General features: G+C 37.6%; 2 protein-coding genes across 2 annotated transcripts in view; both read right to left on the bottom strand.

Annotated features, from left to right (window-relative positions):
* The window catches only part of LOC122808228 (extracellular calcium-sensing receptor-like), a 387,150-nt gene extending 370,417 nt beyond the window's left edge, over window positions 1–16,733 (bottom strand). The window contains exon 1 of the mRNA XM_044079190.1: window positions 16,715–16,733. Coding sequence (XP_043935125.1) covers window positions 16,715–16,733 — 19 coding nt within the window. The remainder of the gene's footprint in view (window positions 1–16,714) is intronic.
* The window catches only part of LOC122808227 (vomeronasal type-2 receptor 26-like), a 28,904-nt gene continuing 24,054 nt past the window's right edge, over window positions 16,091–20,940 (bottom strand). The window contains exon 3 of the mRNA XM_044079189.1: window positions 16,091–18,203. Coding sequence (XP_043935124.1) covers window positions 17,302–18,203 — 902 coding nt within the window. The 3' untranslated portion in view covers window positions 16,091–17,301. The remainder of the gene's footprint in view (window positions 18,204–20,940) is intronic.

Here is a 20,940-nt window from a genome sequence, read left to right as displayed (position 1 = left end):
TCTACACTAACATTCCACACTGGGCAGGCCTACAAGCATTGGACTATTGGTTAGTTAGATCTGGTTTATATAAACCTGGTTTCAATACCTTTTTGGTTTGCCTTACAGAATACGCAATGTTTTTTATTATCAAAACAAATGTTTTTGGCAAACTAAAGGTACTGCTATGGGTGCATCTTTTGCACCCATTTATGCGGATCTTTTTATGGCATATATTGAGGAGGTAATAATTTATGATATCAATCACAATATTTATATGTGTGAAATGGATATGTGGCGTCGTTATCTGAATGATTGTTGGTTGGTGTGGAAGGCTGATGAGCAATATCTTCTGGAATTTCTTGATTACCTTAACAACAATATATGGGGTATCAAATTCAAGATGAATTTTCATAGATCAAAAATGATTTTTTTGGACGTGGAAATTAATAGGAATGAAGATCATACTCTATCTACTACATTATTTAGGAAATTTCCAGAATATAATTCTTTATTACATGCCACCAGCTTCCACCCACAACATATCATCCAGAATATACCTAAATCACAATTTTTAAGAGCTAGAAGAATATGCTCTAGCCAACAGTCCTATACTAAAATCCGTGATGATTTGGCCTGTAGATTTAAAGATAGAGGGTATCGTTCAGGTACTGTAAATATGGCCAAACAATGGGCTTCTAACTTAAACAGAGAGGACTTATTGCGTTATAAAGATCGTAACCAGGATGTGGCTCAACAGCCGTTACGGCTGGTCACCACCTATGGACGTAACACTCGGGGGTTTATGAACATCATAGATAGACATTGGAATATACTTTTGGCTGAGAACAAACTACATACTGTTCTCAGAGATAGATGTTCTTTTTCTTTTAGAAGGGGACGAACTATTGGGTCCCAGCTGAGTCATTACAAGAGGTTATTGTCTGACCCTAAGGTCTCTACTCAATTAACTTTCACAGGGGTACCAGTGGTAGGATGTATCCCATGTGGGCATTGCAAATTTTGCACCAGGGTTACACGCACTTGTGAATTTAGTAGTAAAAATACTCCTGAGGTTTTTGAGATTAAATTTTGGGCCAACTGTAGTACTGAGTGGGTCATCTATTTGGTGACCTGCACTTGTTCCGCATTCTATGTAGGTCAGACTTCTAGGGCTTTTCGTCTTAGAATCTGTGAACACCTAAGTGACATTAAAAACAAACGTTGTAACAATGCATTATATAAGCATAGTTTGAAACACACATCAGCTAATTTTATGTTTAAGACTATTGATTGCATTAGGGGCAAATGTCAAGACAAGGTTAAGTGGCATGAGATACTTACTTCTAAGGAGAGGAAATGGATCATTAAACTTGGGGCTTTGTTCCCACCTGGTCTTAATGACCAATTTTGAACTATTTGTCATGGATTTTGATTGGTTCTCTTATATTCCCAGTTGTATATATGTATAGTCACTGGGTTTGTCATCACACTAACTATTTAATTTTCACTGATGAAGGCTCTGTTGAGCCAAAACCGGTCTGTATGATTTATTTGATTTATGGGGGATTTTTCCCTCAGGTCTGATTAAATATCTGGTTTTCTTAGTTACCAACAGCTGCTGGCTCTGTTTGTTTTTTAGAACAAACAGTCCCCAGCTTTGTTGTTGGATTTATAGGAGGCAGCTAGAAGCTTGGTAGCAGAGCGCAAGGAAGAGAGGTTTTTATAAAGAGTAATGAGAGTACTAAGTATCGTAGTATTAGAAGGCTGATAGAAGAGTTTGTGGGTGATGGTTAGTTGCTGTAGTAGTATTTGATTTTGTAATTCCAGCCAGCCTAGTTGTTTAAGGTTAGAGCAATGATGGGTACAAAAAGGGGCTCCTGTCGCAAATCTGGCAATATTGTTATATGATGTTGCTAGTTTATTGAAATTAGATTTAGATAAGTTTGTATAAATCGGTGAGGCATAAAGAAGGGTAGAGGGCAGGTGCATTTGTGCGATAGTACTTCTGGCTGAGGCAGTAAGGAAGGGTTTCAGCCTATAGAGAGATCCAAGTTTTCTATTGACTGACTTGATGGTTAAGTTAATATACGAATCAAAGTTGAGATTGGGGTCTATTGTGACATCTAGAAGTTTGGTAGTAGTGTCAGGAGTTATTATTATGCCACTGTTAGAAGTTATATTGAAGGTAAAAGTAGATGACTTCTGTGAAGGTGTGAAAAGTAATAATTTAGTCTTTTTGGGATTCAGTAAGAGGCAATATTGATAGAACCTGTTTTCGGCTGCTGTGAAGACTTTTTGTGTAGTAGTCTGAAGCTCAGCTGGGGAGGATGCTGAACATATCAGTGTTGAGTCATCAGCATATTGAATACAGATGGATTGTGGAAGGGACTTATTTAGATTGTTAATAAAAATAGAAAAGAGGAGTGGTCTCAGTATTGAGCCTTGTGGCACTCCTATTTGATGGGAAGAAGCGATGATATGTGATTGTCCCAAAGAACTGCTTGCTGTCTATTTTTTAAGTAGGAATTAAACCACTGGATAGCCTGAGCGACCAAAGCAAAATAGTTAAGGATGTTTAGTAAGAGAGTATGGTTGACCATATCAAAGGCCTTAGAGAGGTCTAAGAAGAGAGCTGAGGACAGCAAGTTGTTATTCCGATTTTTATTCATATGGTCTGTGAATGACAAGAGTGCAGTAGTAGTGCTGTGATAAGGTCTAAAACCGTGTTGGCAGTCTGCTAGGAGATTGTTTTGGAGAAGATGGTCAAGTAATTGCCGATATAAAAATCTTTCCATGATTTTATCTAATGGAGAAAGTAAGGCTATGGGACGGAAGTTGGAGAGTTCGTTAGAGTTCCCACCCTTATGAAACGGAATGATATGCGAGACTTTCCAGAGGGCTGGGATAATGTCTTCAGTTATGGTTTGATTAATTAAAATGGAGACAGGAAAGGCAAGTACTTTGGCTGCAATTTGTAGGTACTCAGCTGGGAGGAGGTCAGCTGAGGGAGTACAAGGTTTAAGTTTCGTAAGTAGGGTATAGATGAGATCTGTCGAGACTGGTTGCAGTTTGAAAGAGGGGGGATTTTTGTTAAGGGAGTAAGGTGCTTGTGTGGACTGAGGAGATAAAGTTGAAGCTAGGGAAGTAACAGAATCAGAGAAAAATTTGTTGAAAGTATCAGCAATTTGGTTAGGTGTATTCTGAGTGAGGTTAGAAGGAGTAGGTGTTTTAGAATTACCTGGATGTAGTAGTTTGTTGATACCTAACCAGAATTTCTGAGAGTTTTGGCATTGTGTGTGTTGGAATTTCCAATAATAATTTTCTTATCAAGGAATATTAGTTTCTTATATATATATATATATATATATAATATATATATATATATATATATATATATATATATATATATATATATGTATATATATATATATATATATATATGTATATATATATATATATATATATATATATGTGTACTTTCCTACAATGAAAATTCACTTTTGAAATGGGAAAGTACATCCCACTTAGCGAAAGTGCAGTTTTAAAGTGCACTTTAAGCTCACTAGACAAACCTACCGCACCACAATGGAGGACATTGAAAAATGGGTTATGTCCTCCACTGTGGTGCGATAGTTACGGACCTTAGGGTTAGGGCACGGGTCAAGATAAGGGGATAGCCCTACTAACTATCCCCTTACCCTAACCCATGCTCTAACCCTAAGGTCCATGACTATTGCACCACAGTGGAGGACATAGCCCGATTTGGAATATCTTCCACTGTGGTGCGATAGTCACAGAACCTAGGGTTAGGGCATGGGTCAAGGTAAGGGGATAGCCCTTTTAACTATCCCCTTACCCTAACCCGTGCCCTAACTCTAAGGTCCATGACTGCTAGTCCTTTCGGTCTAGCGGGTTCGCAAAAGTGCACTTTCCCGTTAGTGTGGGTGTACTTTTGAAGTTTGAAGTAGTGAACTTTCATTCTTCAAAAGTACACCCATATATATATATATATATATATATATATATATATATATATATATATATATATATATATATATGTGTGTGTGTGTGTGTGTGTGTGTGTGTGTGTGTGTGTGTAGTATCATGTGTATGTGGTACTCTAAGGTTTATAAGGCAGTCATAAAATCAGATACATGAATGTGCATATTGATCATATGGTCTTCTGATATGATCCCACTGAATACTGGTTTGGCAACCCATCATCTTTATAGAGAGAGGGTGTGCTTAAATTGTCAGTATTTGATGCAACTAGATTTGATTAGTACAACAGCATCCTCAGGCTTGTCACACTTGTACTTTTGGATACATTATTTGTCAGAAGTCTGTGACTACATCTGTCACCAGAAATGAACTCACCCACAAAAATAAACATTTAAAAAACTTCTTTGATCACGTTAAATGATTAAGTCCCCACCAATAATACTGAAATGCATAATCAAGTGCAACAAAAATATTCTACTTAATCAGTTAGTGAAAACACGAGTAAAACAGCATCATAACTAAAAACAGTATCATAATTTAGTAGCCTTCTGTTTCAAATACATTTAATATTCATGGAGTCCTTCAGATCTAGTATCTTTACTGCTTGGAACTTTAGCCGCCAACATAGCTACTTAATATCCAATAACAGTACTTTGAAATATTACTGTATAGTTAGGAATTCCACATTTTACTTCCTCTATATATGCAAACAGACTGTGGAATGAGTTGGTAAAACTGCAACATTTCATAAGTACCTAAACCATATGTGAAAAGTCCATTCGTGGTCCGCTGTACAGTTCAAATGTCTTCAAGAATTCAAATTCCATGTGTGCGGAAGTCAAAGACGTAAGCATTCAATCGCACAGACACAGAAAACTGCTTTTGTCTTCTGCATCTGTGTGCAAACGAATGCAAAGGGTGTTCTTAACCCTTATAAAAAAGTATTTTTTTTTAAATTAAAAAAAAATTAATCTCGTGGCATTTTTTCTGGACCGTATGCTGTCATTTCCATTATCTGAACAGTGTCCCTTAATTCTGGACAGTCCAGAAAAATTCTGGACAGTTTGCAACCCTGGAACACCAGCCCTTTTAGAAAAATGTTTTCCTTCTCCTACTTGGCACTGTAATAAGTATTGTTTAAAGGCTGTTCTCATAAATGTTTTCAGCAGTCAGCTATCTGCTTACTTAACTTACAAGTTTTCAATTACTTTAAGGTTTAACTAGGTTAAAATAATGTTTAGTGTGAGATTTAAGGAACTGTTTGTTAATGTTTTAGCTTTTATCACAAAAGATTTTCAGATTGAAAAAAAATTGTGATACATGAAGTTGAACTTACTAAGAGATCTCAGACTAATGGGCTTTCAGATTACTCCTCATTATCAGAAACATCTGCCATCTAGGTTGAGGGTAACAAAATAAAGAATCACTTGTCAGTGGGATACTACAACACTTTCAGGGATATTAAAGTGTTTTGTTAGATTTTAGGAACCGCTATTTGCAGCAGATGACGCACAAGTTGCTACAAGTCAAGAATTATTTGCATTTTTTTAATTCTCTACCTTTTTAAAAAAACATAATCACTTCCAGCATATTTCTTAGTGGGTTTGTGGAAAAACAATGGCTGTTGAGTGGTCCTGATGGCTTACCTGTAGAAGTACATCTTAAATGATGAAGAAATGTTTTTGAATAATTCAATAGTCATGGATAACTATGTCATTAATTCAGCTGACCATCTTCTCATTTCTGGAGGCAGGCAATAATTGCTGTCATTTACATCCTGGTAAAAAGCCTCTACAAATAGATTCATACCAACCATTATCTATTCTCACCCATGGCTATAACTTTTCACTAACCTAGTAGCTAAAAGACTGGCTAGAGTTCATACTGTGTTGATTGGTTTAGACCAAATGGGATCTGTACCTTCCACAACCATTGATGATAATTTGATAAAAACAAACTTGTTTATTAACAGAAGATGCTGCTATAATAAAGCACATTTTATTAGTAGCAAGTCTAAAAGTTGAAAACACATTTGAAAGTGAAAGGGCGAACTGTGTCTTTGTGCCTTAGGGTTTGGATGTGTGTGTGTGTGTGTGTGTGTGTGTGTGTGTGTGTGTGTGTGTGTGTGTGTGTGTGTGTGTGTGTGTGTGTGTGTATAGCCTGTCCTATTTCTGGTGCAGTAGAGAACTGGTGGCTGAAGGTGAGTCCCAGTGGTGGACTAAATTGGACTAGGGTGTGATTCATACCTTTTAACCTCTTAGAGTAAGAAATCTGGACAACCCCTAAAATAATGGTGGGACAAAGGCCCAAAAATAGGGACAGAGTTTAAATATTGCACTTATAAGCTTAGAAAGTTGCTGGAATAATAGGATTTGTGTTATTGTGCATTTTCTGAAGGATATAAAGTCTGAAGCTCAAATGTGTCATTATTTAGTGACTTCAATCCTCAGTGCTTTGCCAGAAAACCACAGATTTTATTACCAACAAACTAAAAATATGAGGCATAAATCTGGACATTCTGTGAAAATCTGGACAGTTGAGAGGTATGGAGTGATTTTGTTTATTAAGGATGTGGTAGAATTGCAGAACCATAGTCTGAGACTTGTAGTGGATTTGCAAGCCATTTCCCCTTCAGCCAACGTCACATGGTGGAAGATCACCAGTTATGGAGTACACTGCTTAAACACAAGATCTTTTCTCCCACAGGGGAGTATGTCTCCAAGAGAAAGTTAAAAAAGAATTTTATTCCTATGTATTAGAAGGGGTACAGGGAGCTACCTTTTGATTGTTCACATTACTCAGCAAGAATGAAAGTTCTGCCTACAGTCCCATCACACTAATAGACTTCTCACTTTAGTATATTTTACTCTGACAAAACTAGTTTATATGTTGCAATTATGTAGAGGATAGGGGAAAGAACTGGGAAGAGTTGGCAATGTCAAGCAACAGAGTCTGACAATTTTCATATGGGTCCCCAAGAGTGGCTACATTATGCGGTGCCACCATCTATCGTAATTGTTCAGCCATTAGGTGGGACTTACCCTTTGAGGATTCCACTAAGATTTGTTTGTTAAGACCCCTCCCCCCACCAAGACCTTTACCAATAAGTTTGTTTTACTGGGTCAGGATGTTGTTTCTACTGTTTCAGTTGAGATTTTATAGCCATGGAAGGGATTAGTTCAGAAATTGCTATTAGAATTGCTTTGTGAGACTTATAACCTCAAAGCTTTATCTACTAAAAATGTAGACATGGATCCCTGTTCAAATTTATGGGATCTATTCTTTAATCTCATGGACAAATCTTTTCAACAAATTTAATTTGCTATAATATACATGTCTAGATTAGATGGTTGTTCAGTTATCAGATAGTTGCAGATGGTGTAGAGACTCTGAAGTCATACTAAAAGGTTATCATTGTTGTTGATTTTTCTATATGTTTTTTTTCCAACCTGCTCTTCTGGTTTATATCATTGAGACAATATTATGTACTTCATAATGGTTATGGCTATTATTGTTGCCTGTTTTAGATACTGGCGTACATCAAGCTATTAAGAATGAAGTTGTTTTTCTAATTCTGTCATAACATATAACCATATACTCAGGCACTGTCAACTGATTTCATAGGTAAGTTCTAGTCTAGCTGCCCTTCTGGGCCATTTTATGTCTAGCCAATTTCCCCTTCAGTGGTTCATAGGTTCATAGGTAGGTACTAGGCTATCGACCCTAGGGCCTATACAAGCCCAGCCAAAAAGGTACCCTGGCTTTTGCCACCCAAGAAAATTTATTTTCCTGTGCTACTGTCAAGCAGAGCCACAAAAGTGATCCACCGGGTGAATTTTCTATTTCCAATCCAATCATCAAGATTTTTCTTAAAGAGTGCTAATAAGGAGTTTTGTTTGATATTGATAGGTAGTTTATTCCAGAGTATGGGAAGTGTCTGGGACAGGAATCTATCCCTCCAGCATGTTTTGTTTATTGTGGTGACAAGGTTTAGGTCCCTAGAGCATGTAGCTGGGAGGTATTGGGATTTCTTTAAGTGGAGCATGTCCAACAGCTCTGGGTTTGACATAGCTTTGTATGTTAGGCAGAGATCACCTCTGAGTAGGCGATATGCGACGGAGTAAAGCTGGAGGTTTTTGAGACAGACTGCATAGGGCATCTGTTTGAAGCCAGTAATCCTCTTTGTGAGGTATTTCTGTGGCCTTTCCAGTTGTTGTAGATATTTTGTGAGGTACATACCAAAGGGGGTGTTGTACTCTATGTTGTTGTTTGTCTTTTTGGCTTTTCCCGGTAAGGGGTCGCCACAGCGGAACTCCGGTCCACTAATGATTGGCACTAGATTTTTATGGTGCCAAGTTGCCAGCCCGATGCCCAACCTTCAATGAAGGCACGCCCATTCACGCATGTCTTTCAGAGGCCACTTGACCACGGAGAGGACATGCAGACTCCATACAGAAGGCACTCCCTGCACACTAGCTGAGAATCGAACGGGAAAACCTCTTTCTGTGTGGCAACAACTCAACTGCTGTACCACCGCGGCAGTCTAATTGAGAATCAAACCCTGTACTTAGTGTCTGTGAGGGCTCAAGGAAGCACTTTAACCATTATTCCAACCCCAAACCCCTTAAAAATGAGGTTGCTAATGAGTGCTGTAGTGTTGCTGTATGGTTATGAAGAAAGCTTGAGCAAACCATTCCACTTTAATAAGAGCTTCAAAGGCTGTATTAGTTTTACCTCCATTCATGAGATTCCAGGTTACTTGTTAGTAAGTAACAGACAAGCTGCTCATTTTGTATGATGTGGATTGATGCAAATGTATTTGGTATTTGCTCCTGATAATCAGTCACAGGGCAATTAACTCTGCATTTGAAAAATGGTATAACCTTTGCACACTAACTTATGATTGCAGGTAAATAAATTTTGATCAAAAATGATTGCAATTTATATGATATACAGGAGCAAGGGAGTAAATTGCAGAGCTGAAAGTATATAGGACTTAATAAGCCTTCAGTCAATTAAAATCCATAAAAAAGATAAGGTGACTTATAATGTGTAAGGCAACTGCACTTATTATCTTCTGTCTATGTTATAAAGAGTGTGATCTGTATATTTGACCTGTACATAAACCATGATTTTTTTCAGACGATGCTCAGAACTATTACAGATACTGAATATATGGTGAAATTAGTGATAGCAAAACTGTAAGCTGTGAGTTTTGTAAATCTGTAAATGATTTCAAATAACTCTCATACTCTTGTACAGTCATGTAGGAAGTTATATAATGGCTACAGAAAATGCCAGATATAGTTTAGCAGAAATGTGAACATGTCCTGCCTAAATTTGTTATAAAGAGTGAATAAACCCAGACAGCATTACATGCCATCATGTACTGGTGCTAAAGCAATATCTAAGGTGTCTGTTTTCCATTTAAATACCTTATGATTTTGGACACTTGCACCTAACATTTAGCTGGTTCAAAACACACCAGAAAAAAGAGGACAAAAACAAAGTAGTCTGCAGTGTCTGAAAAACTATTGGCTTAGACAAGGTTGCATATAATTACATTATTCCTACAACTCCAAGGCACATTCTCTTGTCATCTAGTGTTTCTCTCTGAAGCTGATTCTTTAGGAAAGAGTGATTCTGGACCTCCAGTTCTTGCTTTTACCCTTCAGTAATTGTTATAGTGGTTTTGAGGTCATTAATATTTGTTTTGTTTTCTGCAGCAATCATTTTTTAGATATCATAATGGATATGTGAAATGGTGTTACAATATTTTATTTCAATGTTTAGGGCCTGAATTAGTTGAAGAAATCGTAATATTTCCGTTTGTTGCAGAATGCAGCTCATCAGTGTAGAGGAAGCACATTTACAAGGACTAAGTGGTTTTGATGCCATGGGGTCCTGTGTTTCTTAACCATTAGTAGCCATAAATGTTGTTAGATTTTTAGCACCTCACTGACCATCTTCAAGCGCAATCTGGATGATTGGATAGGTAACTATCAATTCACCCTGGGGTTTCCACCTCTCTTGGACAGGGGCAATAAGTGCTGATCATGGAAACAAAGGCAGAACTTTGCTAGGCTTGTAAGGGTGATAATGCCATTAGCCTAGTAACCTCCTATGATCCTATGATCCTATGTGTGCCATTTGAAAAGTATCGAGATAGTGAATGCTTTCATGAATTTTTTTTTATTTGAATTTTAAAAAACATGATAATAGAATTTATTTTAAGAAACTTAGCCAAGACCACTAAAAAGTTGTTACTATTCATATCTGAGTTATAAGAGACATTTTAAAATATATAATTTTAATGCATTAACAGCACTGATTTAATGCCTTTTTCTACATGGTTGACATTCAGTTTTTTAAAAATGTAATATTATTAGACAAGATATATTGGAAATTATATGTGGTTGATATTCAACTGTTAAACAGGGAGTAGGATATTTAACCACATAAACAGAATTAGACTTAATCTCTTCTTCTTGATCAAATAATACAGCAAGTGATAATTCTATAACATGTGAGTTCTTACCACTGTATTTAGCTAATAGGATTAAATTATTTCATATTCTTTTGGGTTTCATCCAAGGAAAAAATAGTGCTGGTATTACAAACTATATAATAAGGGATTCCATACACTAGATCAAAGGTTCACTACTTCGAAATAGTGTATGGAATGCACACTGCAGTGAAAGTGCACTTAATCGAAAGTGCACTTACGCGAAGTTCAGTACAACGAATGGGCATTGTACTGAACTTCTGTGCAGTACTCATGGACCTTAGGGATAGGGCACGGGTCATGGTAAGGGGATAGCCTGTAGGGCTACCCCCTTGCCATGACCTGTGCCCTAACCCTAAGGTCCATGACGACTGCTGCGCAGTGAAGGACATAGCAATGTCCTCCACTATGGAGCAATAGTCAAGAACCTTAGGGTTAGGGCATGGGTTAGGGTAAGGGGATAGCTTTACTAACTATCCCCTAAGCCTAACCCATGCCCTAACCCTAAGGTCCATGAGTATCGCACCATAATGGAGGACATAGCTTGTTTTTTGATGTCCTCCACTGTGCTGCGGTACTTTCGGTGAAGTGCAATTTCGTGGAAGTTCACTTTCCCATAAGTGAGGTTTCCTATTACAAGTTCGAAGTTGTGAACTTTTATTCTTGTAATAGGAATCCATAATAAGACATTGTTTCCTATGCCTGTTTTGGCTTGAATGCTAACAAGCCTGTATATTTTCTGCTCAGCAGTTAATATCTCAACATTTTCAATTTCACTTCATCAGAATTTTTTTCAATAATAAACAGTAGACTCATGACATGAAAAATTATATGTTTTATTCTTTGCTACATTCTGATTTACTTTAAAAAATAACACAAAAATAAGAAATCAAGTAATTAAGTATACTGGTGGCATTTCAATGAGGTTAATTGCTTAAATCTTAAAAAGGTTTTAGTTATCATTTAAAAAAATGAAGTAAAAACTTAATTTTATTTACAACATTGTCATTCCAAGTCTAAGCTGGGTGTTATGCTTATTAAATGCCATGACTACATTTCAGTTTAAATTCACCTCATAAGTTGTAATTTAATAGACATTACATGTGTCACCAATATCTAAAACATTAACAGTGCTTTATTATGGATTGCAAATTATACAGAACATAACATACAGTACAACACCCTTGTGGTAGGAGAGTGCAGTAAAGGACCCATACATTTGAAGATTGTTGGATCCAGGCTCAGTTTTGAGCATTTTTATTGGTTACCTCTTTATTTATTTTACATTTGTTGACCGGGATAGGGCCAACTGGATACATGTCCATTTTCAGCAAATGCCTGGGGAGAAAAGCTCCAAAGTAGAACATACAGTAAAAATCACAAAATTATTACAAGTTACATATAGTTTACAGACTCTAGTTGAGCAAGCAGGTAATATAATCATACATTTTTAAAACTGTGTTGACAAATTGACTAGGCAATGTAACATGATTACAGACGAGGTTACTTGCTTTCAGTTAAGGTTTTTGCAGTTGCGTTATAAGCCCCATGTTTGTGCAGGTCAGCTCTTGTTTTAAACACAGCTCCTTTAGGTGATCAGCCACTGCTCTGATATCTGCACCTGTGCCATCCAAGGCTTCCAGCAAATGATAATTCTAAGATTGTTGTTCTATTGCACTTTAAACTGTATTTCTGCTGAACTGCTGTTTATTTCTGCTATTTTTAACTGAGATGAACTGTTTTATCTGACTTGGGCAATTCTAAACTGTAGTAGTATAGACTAGATTCAGATTCGCTGGATCTAGTTCTGCTTTTTTAATATGAGCACTAATTTCCAGCAGACTATTCTTGGAGAGGGCCCCCCTGCACCCTTGTAGCAGGGCATTACAGTATAGGACCCATACATTTGAAGATTTTTGCATCCAGGCTCAGTTTTGAGCACTTTTAATGGTTACTTTCCTTCAATTAAGGTTCTTGGATTTACTTTATAAGTTATATGTTTGTGCAGGTTTGTGCGATGTGCACCATGGTGCACTAACATGCACTAAAGTGCAATTGCTGATACTCATGGCAGTTATTGACACAAAGCATCTACTTTTCTTTTAGCTGAAGTGTGCTCAAGAAGAGTTTTTTCTGGTTGTGCTTCATTAGTTGGTGAAATGACCAGCAGAGCCTCCGAGGTATCCACACTAGTCCTATTCACCAGCTCTAGCAGTCTAGTCTCGCACAGCATTCCCAGCTGGTCATTCTGGTCATTCCCTGCTGCTGACCACACTAGTTTACCTAGCACTATGGAATGACAATTTTCCACCACTTCTCCAGCCAACCTAATCGATTTAGGCATCCTGAGGCAATGTAGCGAATGCCTCATGTACACTGACAACCTACTTCTCCTAATGTACTCAGCTTCAACATGTGAGAGGTGCAATCTAGGCTCTCTCACTTACCTCTCAGTATATCTAACACTAAGCAGGTTGTCAGCACACACATCTCACTGTCATCACCAGTCACACAAACAACACATAACCCTACATATGCTAAGGCCCTCCCCAAAAATGTACCTAAAGTTCAGAGACCTTTCAAACACAAGTGTACTCCAACTCCACATAGTACACTCACAGATGACTGCAGTAGACAAAGACACATGCAACAGTGTGTCACCAAAAAACCCCTTAAGGTGAAATGAAAAATCCAATATTCTGTCATGAGACATACAGATGTGCCACTCACCAGGTTGAATAAGGAAAAGGTCACAGTTTGCTGTCTGTCAGGTGCCAGGATCCGCAACATCACACATGCACTCAAGCTTCTCCTCAACAAGTACTGTTATGATTCCATCATGGTCCATGTTGGTGTCAACAAATTGAGATATACCTCACTGGACTATATGAAAGGAGACATGACTGAGCTCTTGGATTAGGTGTCCTAGGCAGGTATGTCCCTAGCCTTAAGCATCATATTACCCTCAACAACTATAATGCCACAATACAAACAAAAAATAATTGACTTCAACAATTGGCTGAAATTCTGGTGTCATTCCAAGGGGATCCAGTTCCTGTCAGCCTGGGATAACATGGTCAATAGACCTCGATGCTTTGCCAGAGATGCTCTTCACCTGTCACTCTTGGGATTTCGTTTACTGCCTAAGGCTCTTGCTTCCCCTATAGGGCCTTTTTTAGGCAATGTCACAAGAACAAAATTTCCAATGTAAAAATATCCTCAAAAGTCAGCATTAGGTTTATGCTGCTAAATGCTAAGAGTCTAAATATAAAACTGTACTCTCTGGAAGCAGTTCTTACTCTAGAAGATACCAGCATCTGTGCAGTGACAGAGACTTGGTTTAAGGCCACAGAAAGCACACCGGCCATACCAGGTTACAATGGCTTCCTCACATTCAGACCACCAAATGCTTGTGGGAAAACTAAAGGCGGTGAACTATTGATATTCATCAAAGACAAATACACCTCCAGACTGGTTAGAATGAGTTCCTTGAATTATTCCAAATACAACTGACCATAGGCAAGACCCCTCTCCAAGTTATTGCCAATTATAAAACCCTGTCCATGAACTGGGATGCCTACAATGCCTATCTGGACCTACTGGAGACAATCAATATACAACCAAACACCGTGCTTATGGGAGATTTCAATTACCAGTCCATAAACTGGGCAAAGTATACATGTACCAATGCACTTGCCCAAAAGTTCTTGAACTTCATAAACTACAATGACTTGAACCAATTAGTTGACACTCCCCAAGGGGCTCAAACATTCTGAACCTGGTGCTAACAAACACGGGCGATCATTACACCACCCCAAGTGTATGGCCCTCCTTGGTGAGATCAGATAGATCAGTCTCATTAGAAGTAACCATTGCGTCTCACCCACCCTCAGCAGAAACAAGGCTAAAAAATTTCTCCAAAGCAAACTCCAACTTACTACAAGACAGCATCAATAGCTTCATAGCCCCTGCCTAAGGACACCTATGCTGGGTTATAGTCCAAAGCCTTGTATAAACATCTATACAATTGCATTGACTCAGTCATACTGGACAGGATCAAGGTTAGTTTCTCAAGAAAGACCAAACCTGCTTTGTGGACATCTGCAATAAACAGGCTATATAACAGAAGAAAGAAATTGCTGTCTAAAAGCAAGATGGAATGGTCCTGTAACTGTAAGCACTCCATCCTCTGCTTAAACAACCATATAAGATACCTTGTAAGGCAATCTGAAGCCAACTACAAATCTAAATTTACTGCCCAAGCTAAGGGTAACCATAAGGCACTTTTTAGCTACATCTGTAAATTCAAAAGAAAATCCCAGATCTGTGCAGAACTTGTAAATGGCAGAACATATACTAAAACTGTGGAAATAGCAAACCTGCTACCAGATTGGTTTAGTGAGAACTTCTCCCCCTTATCCCCACCTCATATACTGTTAGACATCCTGACTACCTGCCCTCCTCCTGAAATCTCTAAGGGACAAGTCCTTAGTGCCCTTTCTAAAGCCAAAAACACAGCCTCTATGGGACTTGACAATATCCTTGGATGCATTCTAAATTGTTTAAAACAGGAGTTAGCTGCACCACGTGGCACCCTCTTCAACCACAGCCTAAACACTGGGTATGTCCTGCAAAATGGAAAACTGCTACTGTCACCCCCTTACATAAGGGAGTTCATCCACTAACCCTGGCAACTATAGACCCATAAGTCTGACCAGCCTCATCTGTAAGGCCATGGAGAGAATCACCATGGACCTTATCAACAAAGATATAGATGACCTCCAAATGCTAAAGCCGACCCAGTTTGGCTTTGTTAAAGGGAGATCGTGTCTACTGAATTTGATGGACTTCTTTGAGGCAATCATCAAAGCCCAGGCTGAGGGTAAAACTGTACATATGGCCTACTTGGACTAAGCAAAGGCCTTTCACACCATTCCCCACTCAGGCTTCATAGATAAATTCACTCAACTGAATATAAACCCGTATATTGTTAGGTGGGTTGTAAACTGGCTCCCTGGTAGAACACACAGAGTCAAGGTAGGACACTCTACCTCCACCAACAGAGCAGTAACCAGTGGTGTTCCTCAGGGCTTGCTGCTGGGGTCAAATCAACTTCTCAAAAGTTCAGGCTAAAAAAAAAAAATCTGCGGCTGACAAAGTTTGTGGATGACTGCAAATTAGGAGCAGTCTTTGAGTCCCCTGGAGATGTGGACATCCTACAAGAGGGTCTTACACAGACCAATGACTGGTGCCAAAATGTTTGTCTTTTCGGCTTTTCCTGGTTAGGGATCGCCACAGTGGAACTCCGGTCCACTAAAGATTGGCAGTAGATTTTTTTATGGTGCCGAGTTGCCAGCCCGACGCCCAATCTTCAGCGAAGGCACGCCCATGTCTTTCGGAGGCCACTCGACCGTAGGGAGGACATGCAGACTCCACACAGAAGGCACTCCAGCCGTGAATCAAACAGGAGAACCTCTTGCTGTGAGGCAACAATGCTACTGCTGTACCACCATGGCTTCTCGATGACTGACTTAGCCAGACAGATGCAAATACAAGGCTTAAAATGACTTAAATTAAATGCAAAAATATACCATCATCCCCTTTGGCAAGGGTGATGTCCCTATGGATTACCACATTAATAATAACACCTGAAGTTCTCATTGTGGTGAGAGATCTGGGCTCTCAGGTTGACAGCAATCTCTTCTTTGATCACCATGTTTCTACAGTGGTAAGGAGAGCTTTCTATATTGCCCATCGTATAAGTAAAGGCATTGCCTCCAGGAAAAAGGAGATCACAACTCCCCTAAACTCTTCCATCATCAGGCCACCTACAACAACTGGAGACACCTCAGAAATGCCTTACAAGGAAAATTCAGGGTATTCAGCACATGCTTTAGGCTGATTATCCCTGTGTCTATACTCCGTCTCATACAGGCTTCTCAGGGGAGATCTTTGCCTTGCATAAAAGGCAACCTCACATCCATCTTTAATGGAAATGCTGCACATTTGCAAGTCTAAAGGCATCCCTTGCATTCTCTCTAGTGATCTTAACACAGGATGCAACATTAACAAGACTTGCTGGAAAGACAGATTCATCTCCCAAAGGTCACCCCCTACTCTGGAACAAACTGCCAATTCAAGTGAAGCAGAGCCCATTGGTGACCCCTATTAAGCATAATTTGGATGATTGGATGGGAAACCATAAATTCACTCCAGGGGTCTCACCTGCATCCCTCCTGGACATGGCAGTAGATGTTAATCTATGTCCGCTTATAGCATTGATAATAGAGGGAAAAGGGTTGGATCTCAACTAGGCTTGTAAGGGCCCCAGGGCCATCACCTTAGTAACCTCCTCTGATCCTGTGATTCTTTAAATACTTTCTTAAGGATATCTGTGCAATTTCTTGACTTTTATTGGATTATACAAATGGATTCAAATTACAGAATTTTCCCACTGAGTGAAGACATAATTAGATAAAGACATTATATTTTTGACATGTAAGTAGAGATAATTTCCTGAAAAGTGACTACTTTTAGCTTTAACTGTACTAATATGTCTATGGGGGGGGTGACATTGACATATTAATGTCTTCACCTCATAGATACAAAGTACAGGGTTTGGTTCTGACCATGGATTATTTGCTAGGCTTAAAATGACTCTTCAGGGCAGTTAGCCTAGTATTCTGCCATAAACCTATGCATTACTGCTGATTTTAGGGTTTTAAATGACAGTATCAATGTTATTACTAATTCAACAATATATATAGCAGAAAAACTTTTAACAAAGCTATTTACATGCCTTCTTTTGTACCCTAAGTTTGTCTGGACAGGATATGCTCCCTAGTATTCACAGAAGGTTTAAAAAGTATAATAAAACATTTTGGAAAAAATATACAACACAGTAAACCAGCACTAGAAAGCAAAATGGCAAATATCTCTACAGCAACCATGTACTTTCCCTTTACACTGAGATAAGCTGGGATGAAAGTTAGCCAGACAGATGCAAATACAAGCATGCTGAAAGTGATAAACTTTGCTTCATTAAAAGTATCTGGCAATTTCCTTGCTATAAAAGCAACTATAAAACTGGCACATGTCAGTATTCCCATATAACCAAGCACAGAATAAAATGTAGATGAGGAGCCTTCATTGCACTCCACTGTTATTGCTCCTTCTTGTGAAATCATGTTCTCTTCTGGAAATGGTGGTGATGTCCCAAGCCAGACAAAGCATATTACCAGCTGAATCAAAGAACAAAATGTGACAGTAACTTTGGGAACTGTAGGACCAACCCATACTTTTAGCTTACTGTCAGGCGTCATTGCTTTGAAAGCTATTACAACCATGATGGTCTTAGCCAATATGGAAGATATGGAAATTGTAAATATTACACTAAATGCCACTTGGCGTAGCATGCAAGAATATTTTGCTGGACGTCCAATAAATATTAGAGGACAAAGGAAGCAAAGCACAAGGGCCAGTAGAAGAAAAAAGCTGATCTCCCGATTGTTAGCTTTAATAATTGGAGTATTTCGGTACTTGAAGAATATGAACAGAACAGACGCAGTGATCAGAGAACAAAACGCAGCACTTGAAGCAAGAGTTATCCCCAATGGTTCAGTGTAAGACAAAAATTCAATTGTTTTTGGAATACATTTATCACGACTTTCATTTGACCAATGATCATCAGAGCATTTGATGCAGTCAGCAGAATCTAAAATGAAAAGATATATATTTATGACATATGTACCCATACAATTACAGCTATTATTGTTCAGCATAAATACATATTTAAAATGGGCATTATTTATTTGCATGCTTAATGGTTTGGAAATATGTTGATTCATCCAGAAGTGGAGAGGTGCATTTCTCTTTCAAGAAATTACTATTTTGACATGAAGCCCATGTACAACAGTAAGTTAATACATTAAAACATAAATATTTATGTCATGTTTGGTGAACAAGGTATGCTGAAAATTGAATGGATTTGGGTTCCCAGTCATTTAGTCAACTATTCACCATATGAATGCAATTTTAAGCTGTGTTTATATTAATTTTGTTACATAGCTATATAATTCTGGTGGAGTTTCCCCCTAAGCTTCCACTGAAAATGTTTTTTCCCCCATGGAAGCTTCACATAAAAACTGCAAGGAACCACCACGATGCAAACCAAAAGTTTTATAGGTCAGGTTATAATCAATAGTGAAATCTCCCATCCTTATATATAAAATCCCTCCATCAAAACAATCAATCCCATCAAATTTAAAGACAATCAATAAAAGAATTTAAAGATGCATCCCATGCCTATGGCATTTTTAAAAAATCATGTTATTTTTATGAATAATTTTTTTTTTTAAAAAGCATTAAATTAATAAAATAAAACACACAATAAAACATAAAATCCACTAAATATTTATATAGCCTTTTTACTACAAAGAGATACTTAACAAGACCACAATATTAATTGTATATATATGCATCATGAATTTAAATAATGCATACTGCAAATAATAATATAAATAAATAATTAATATGAATATTAATAATTAAATATAAAAGTCTAAATTCTGGTTATGTTATAATGAAACAATTTAATATATTAAATATACTGAAAAAACACACACAGTAAGTAAAACCTATATGCTGCTCAAGTGTACATACAAACAAAACAAAATAAAATAAAAAAATAAATCATAGAAAAAAAAAAAAGAGGAAGAAAAGGATGAAAGAGTTCTATATGGGCTCTGAAATTTAAAATCCATCTTAATTCATTTAGTTCAAGGGTACCTAAAAGGTCGCCCTCTCTCCTATTCTGATGTATTACTTGTAGCTTCCCAATCAACAAATAAACAAGCAAACAAATAAATGAATATATATATATATGAAAAAAAGTATAGCAAGCAATAAGAAACTGCTGATTTCGTAGCCATCTCTCCTAGCTAGCTGTTGCCAGTCATACTAGTCATAAAAGTGAATTAATGCATTTTACCAGTCATTGGCCATGGCAGACTTTATGTCCTAGGAGACTAGGTTTTCAGTCATATCAAACAGATTATCTTAGTCTCTGACATGATAGTCTTTAAGCAGAAGTAAAATTACTGAGGGGAGGTGTTTGCTTAGAAATGTGCAAACGTGTGTATGTGTGTGTGGATGTGTTTGTGTGTTTTTGTGTATAAAGTATGTTCAGTTTTATTTGCCATCATATGATGCATTCTCATCATCTGGAGCTTCCACCTATAGATTTGCAACAATATAGAAAAATACTTAACCTGAGATTTTTTTGCTGAATTGAAAATACCATCACTGTAAATGAAAACACATTATAATACATAGTATATACAAGTATATATTAAGAGCTTTGTCATAAAGGTGTTATTTACAAAAGCATGCTGTTTCCTAAACACCTGTCTGTAGATAAAACAAAACCATTCAGACTTTTATATTACAAAGAATCAGAGGATGGCCAGAAGCACTTCTTTTACTGAATGGCAGTGAGCACCATTGTGGTTCAGTGCCTTACTAAGCCACACAGTATTCAAGTGAAGGTCAGATGAGTCAAGCCAAAGGCTGCAGGACACAGTCTGATAGCATGTCAGAGCCTTGCTCTGCTGTACTGTACTACCATTCCTTATCAAAAAGCATATTCACTTACAGAATGGATGGCACCTTGTCCAGGGGTGATAACTTGGATTGTACATTCATTCCTACAGATAACTGAATATACTGCACATAGAGCATTCTCTACACATAAACAAAATGTCCTTATTACAGCACAGTCTTCTTTCTTTGATTCAGAAGTTAACATAACAGTTATTTTATCTCAAGTGGAGAGGAGACATAAATGATACCTGAGGCACTCGTGTCCTTTCAAAAGCCTTAGAGGTATAGCCATGACAGCTGTTTCATTTTCTACAGACTTTGATAATGTGTGTGTGTGTGTGTGTGTGTGTGTGTGTGTGTGTGTGTGTGTGTGTGTGTGTATATATATATATATATATATATATATATATATATATATATATATATATAAATAGATAGATATATGGGAGCCATGAATTTAATTGACTGGTGTTTTGGTCGGCATGAACAAATGACTGAGATTGCACAATTCTTGGAGTTGGGGAATATGACCTTTCCATGATATTGCACACTCAGAATAAGTATATATAATTATCAAGAGATGCTTATGTATATGGGGGGAGGGGTGCAGCACTGTAAAAAATGTTTTGTGTATTTTGTTAAGTTTTAATTTTGCATGCACTGTGGTTATTGTTGGTCATAAGATTACTGCTTGACGCATGCATAATATCTTGTTAGCATTTGCATTGTTGATGTTTTATGTACAGCTTGAACATCAACTTTTAGATCTTTTGATTATTTATATATATATATATATATATATATATATATATATATATATATATATATATACACACACACACACACATGCA

Source organism: Protopterus annectens, chromosome 8.part0, assembly GCF_019279795.1.
Source record: "Protopterus annectens isolate FY-2018-M chromosome 8.part0, PAN1.0, whole genome shotgun sequence".
Classification (NCBI taxonomy): domain Eukaryota; kingdom Metazoa; phylum Chordata; order Ceratodontiformes; family Protopteridae; genus Protopterus; species Protopterus annectens.
This window is presented reverse-complemented; position numbering and strand designations above follow the sequence as displayed.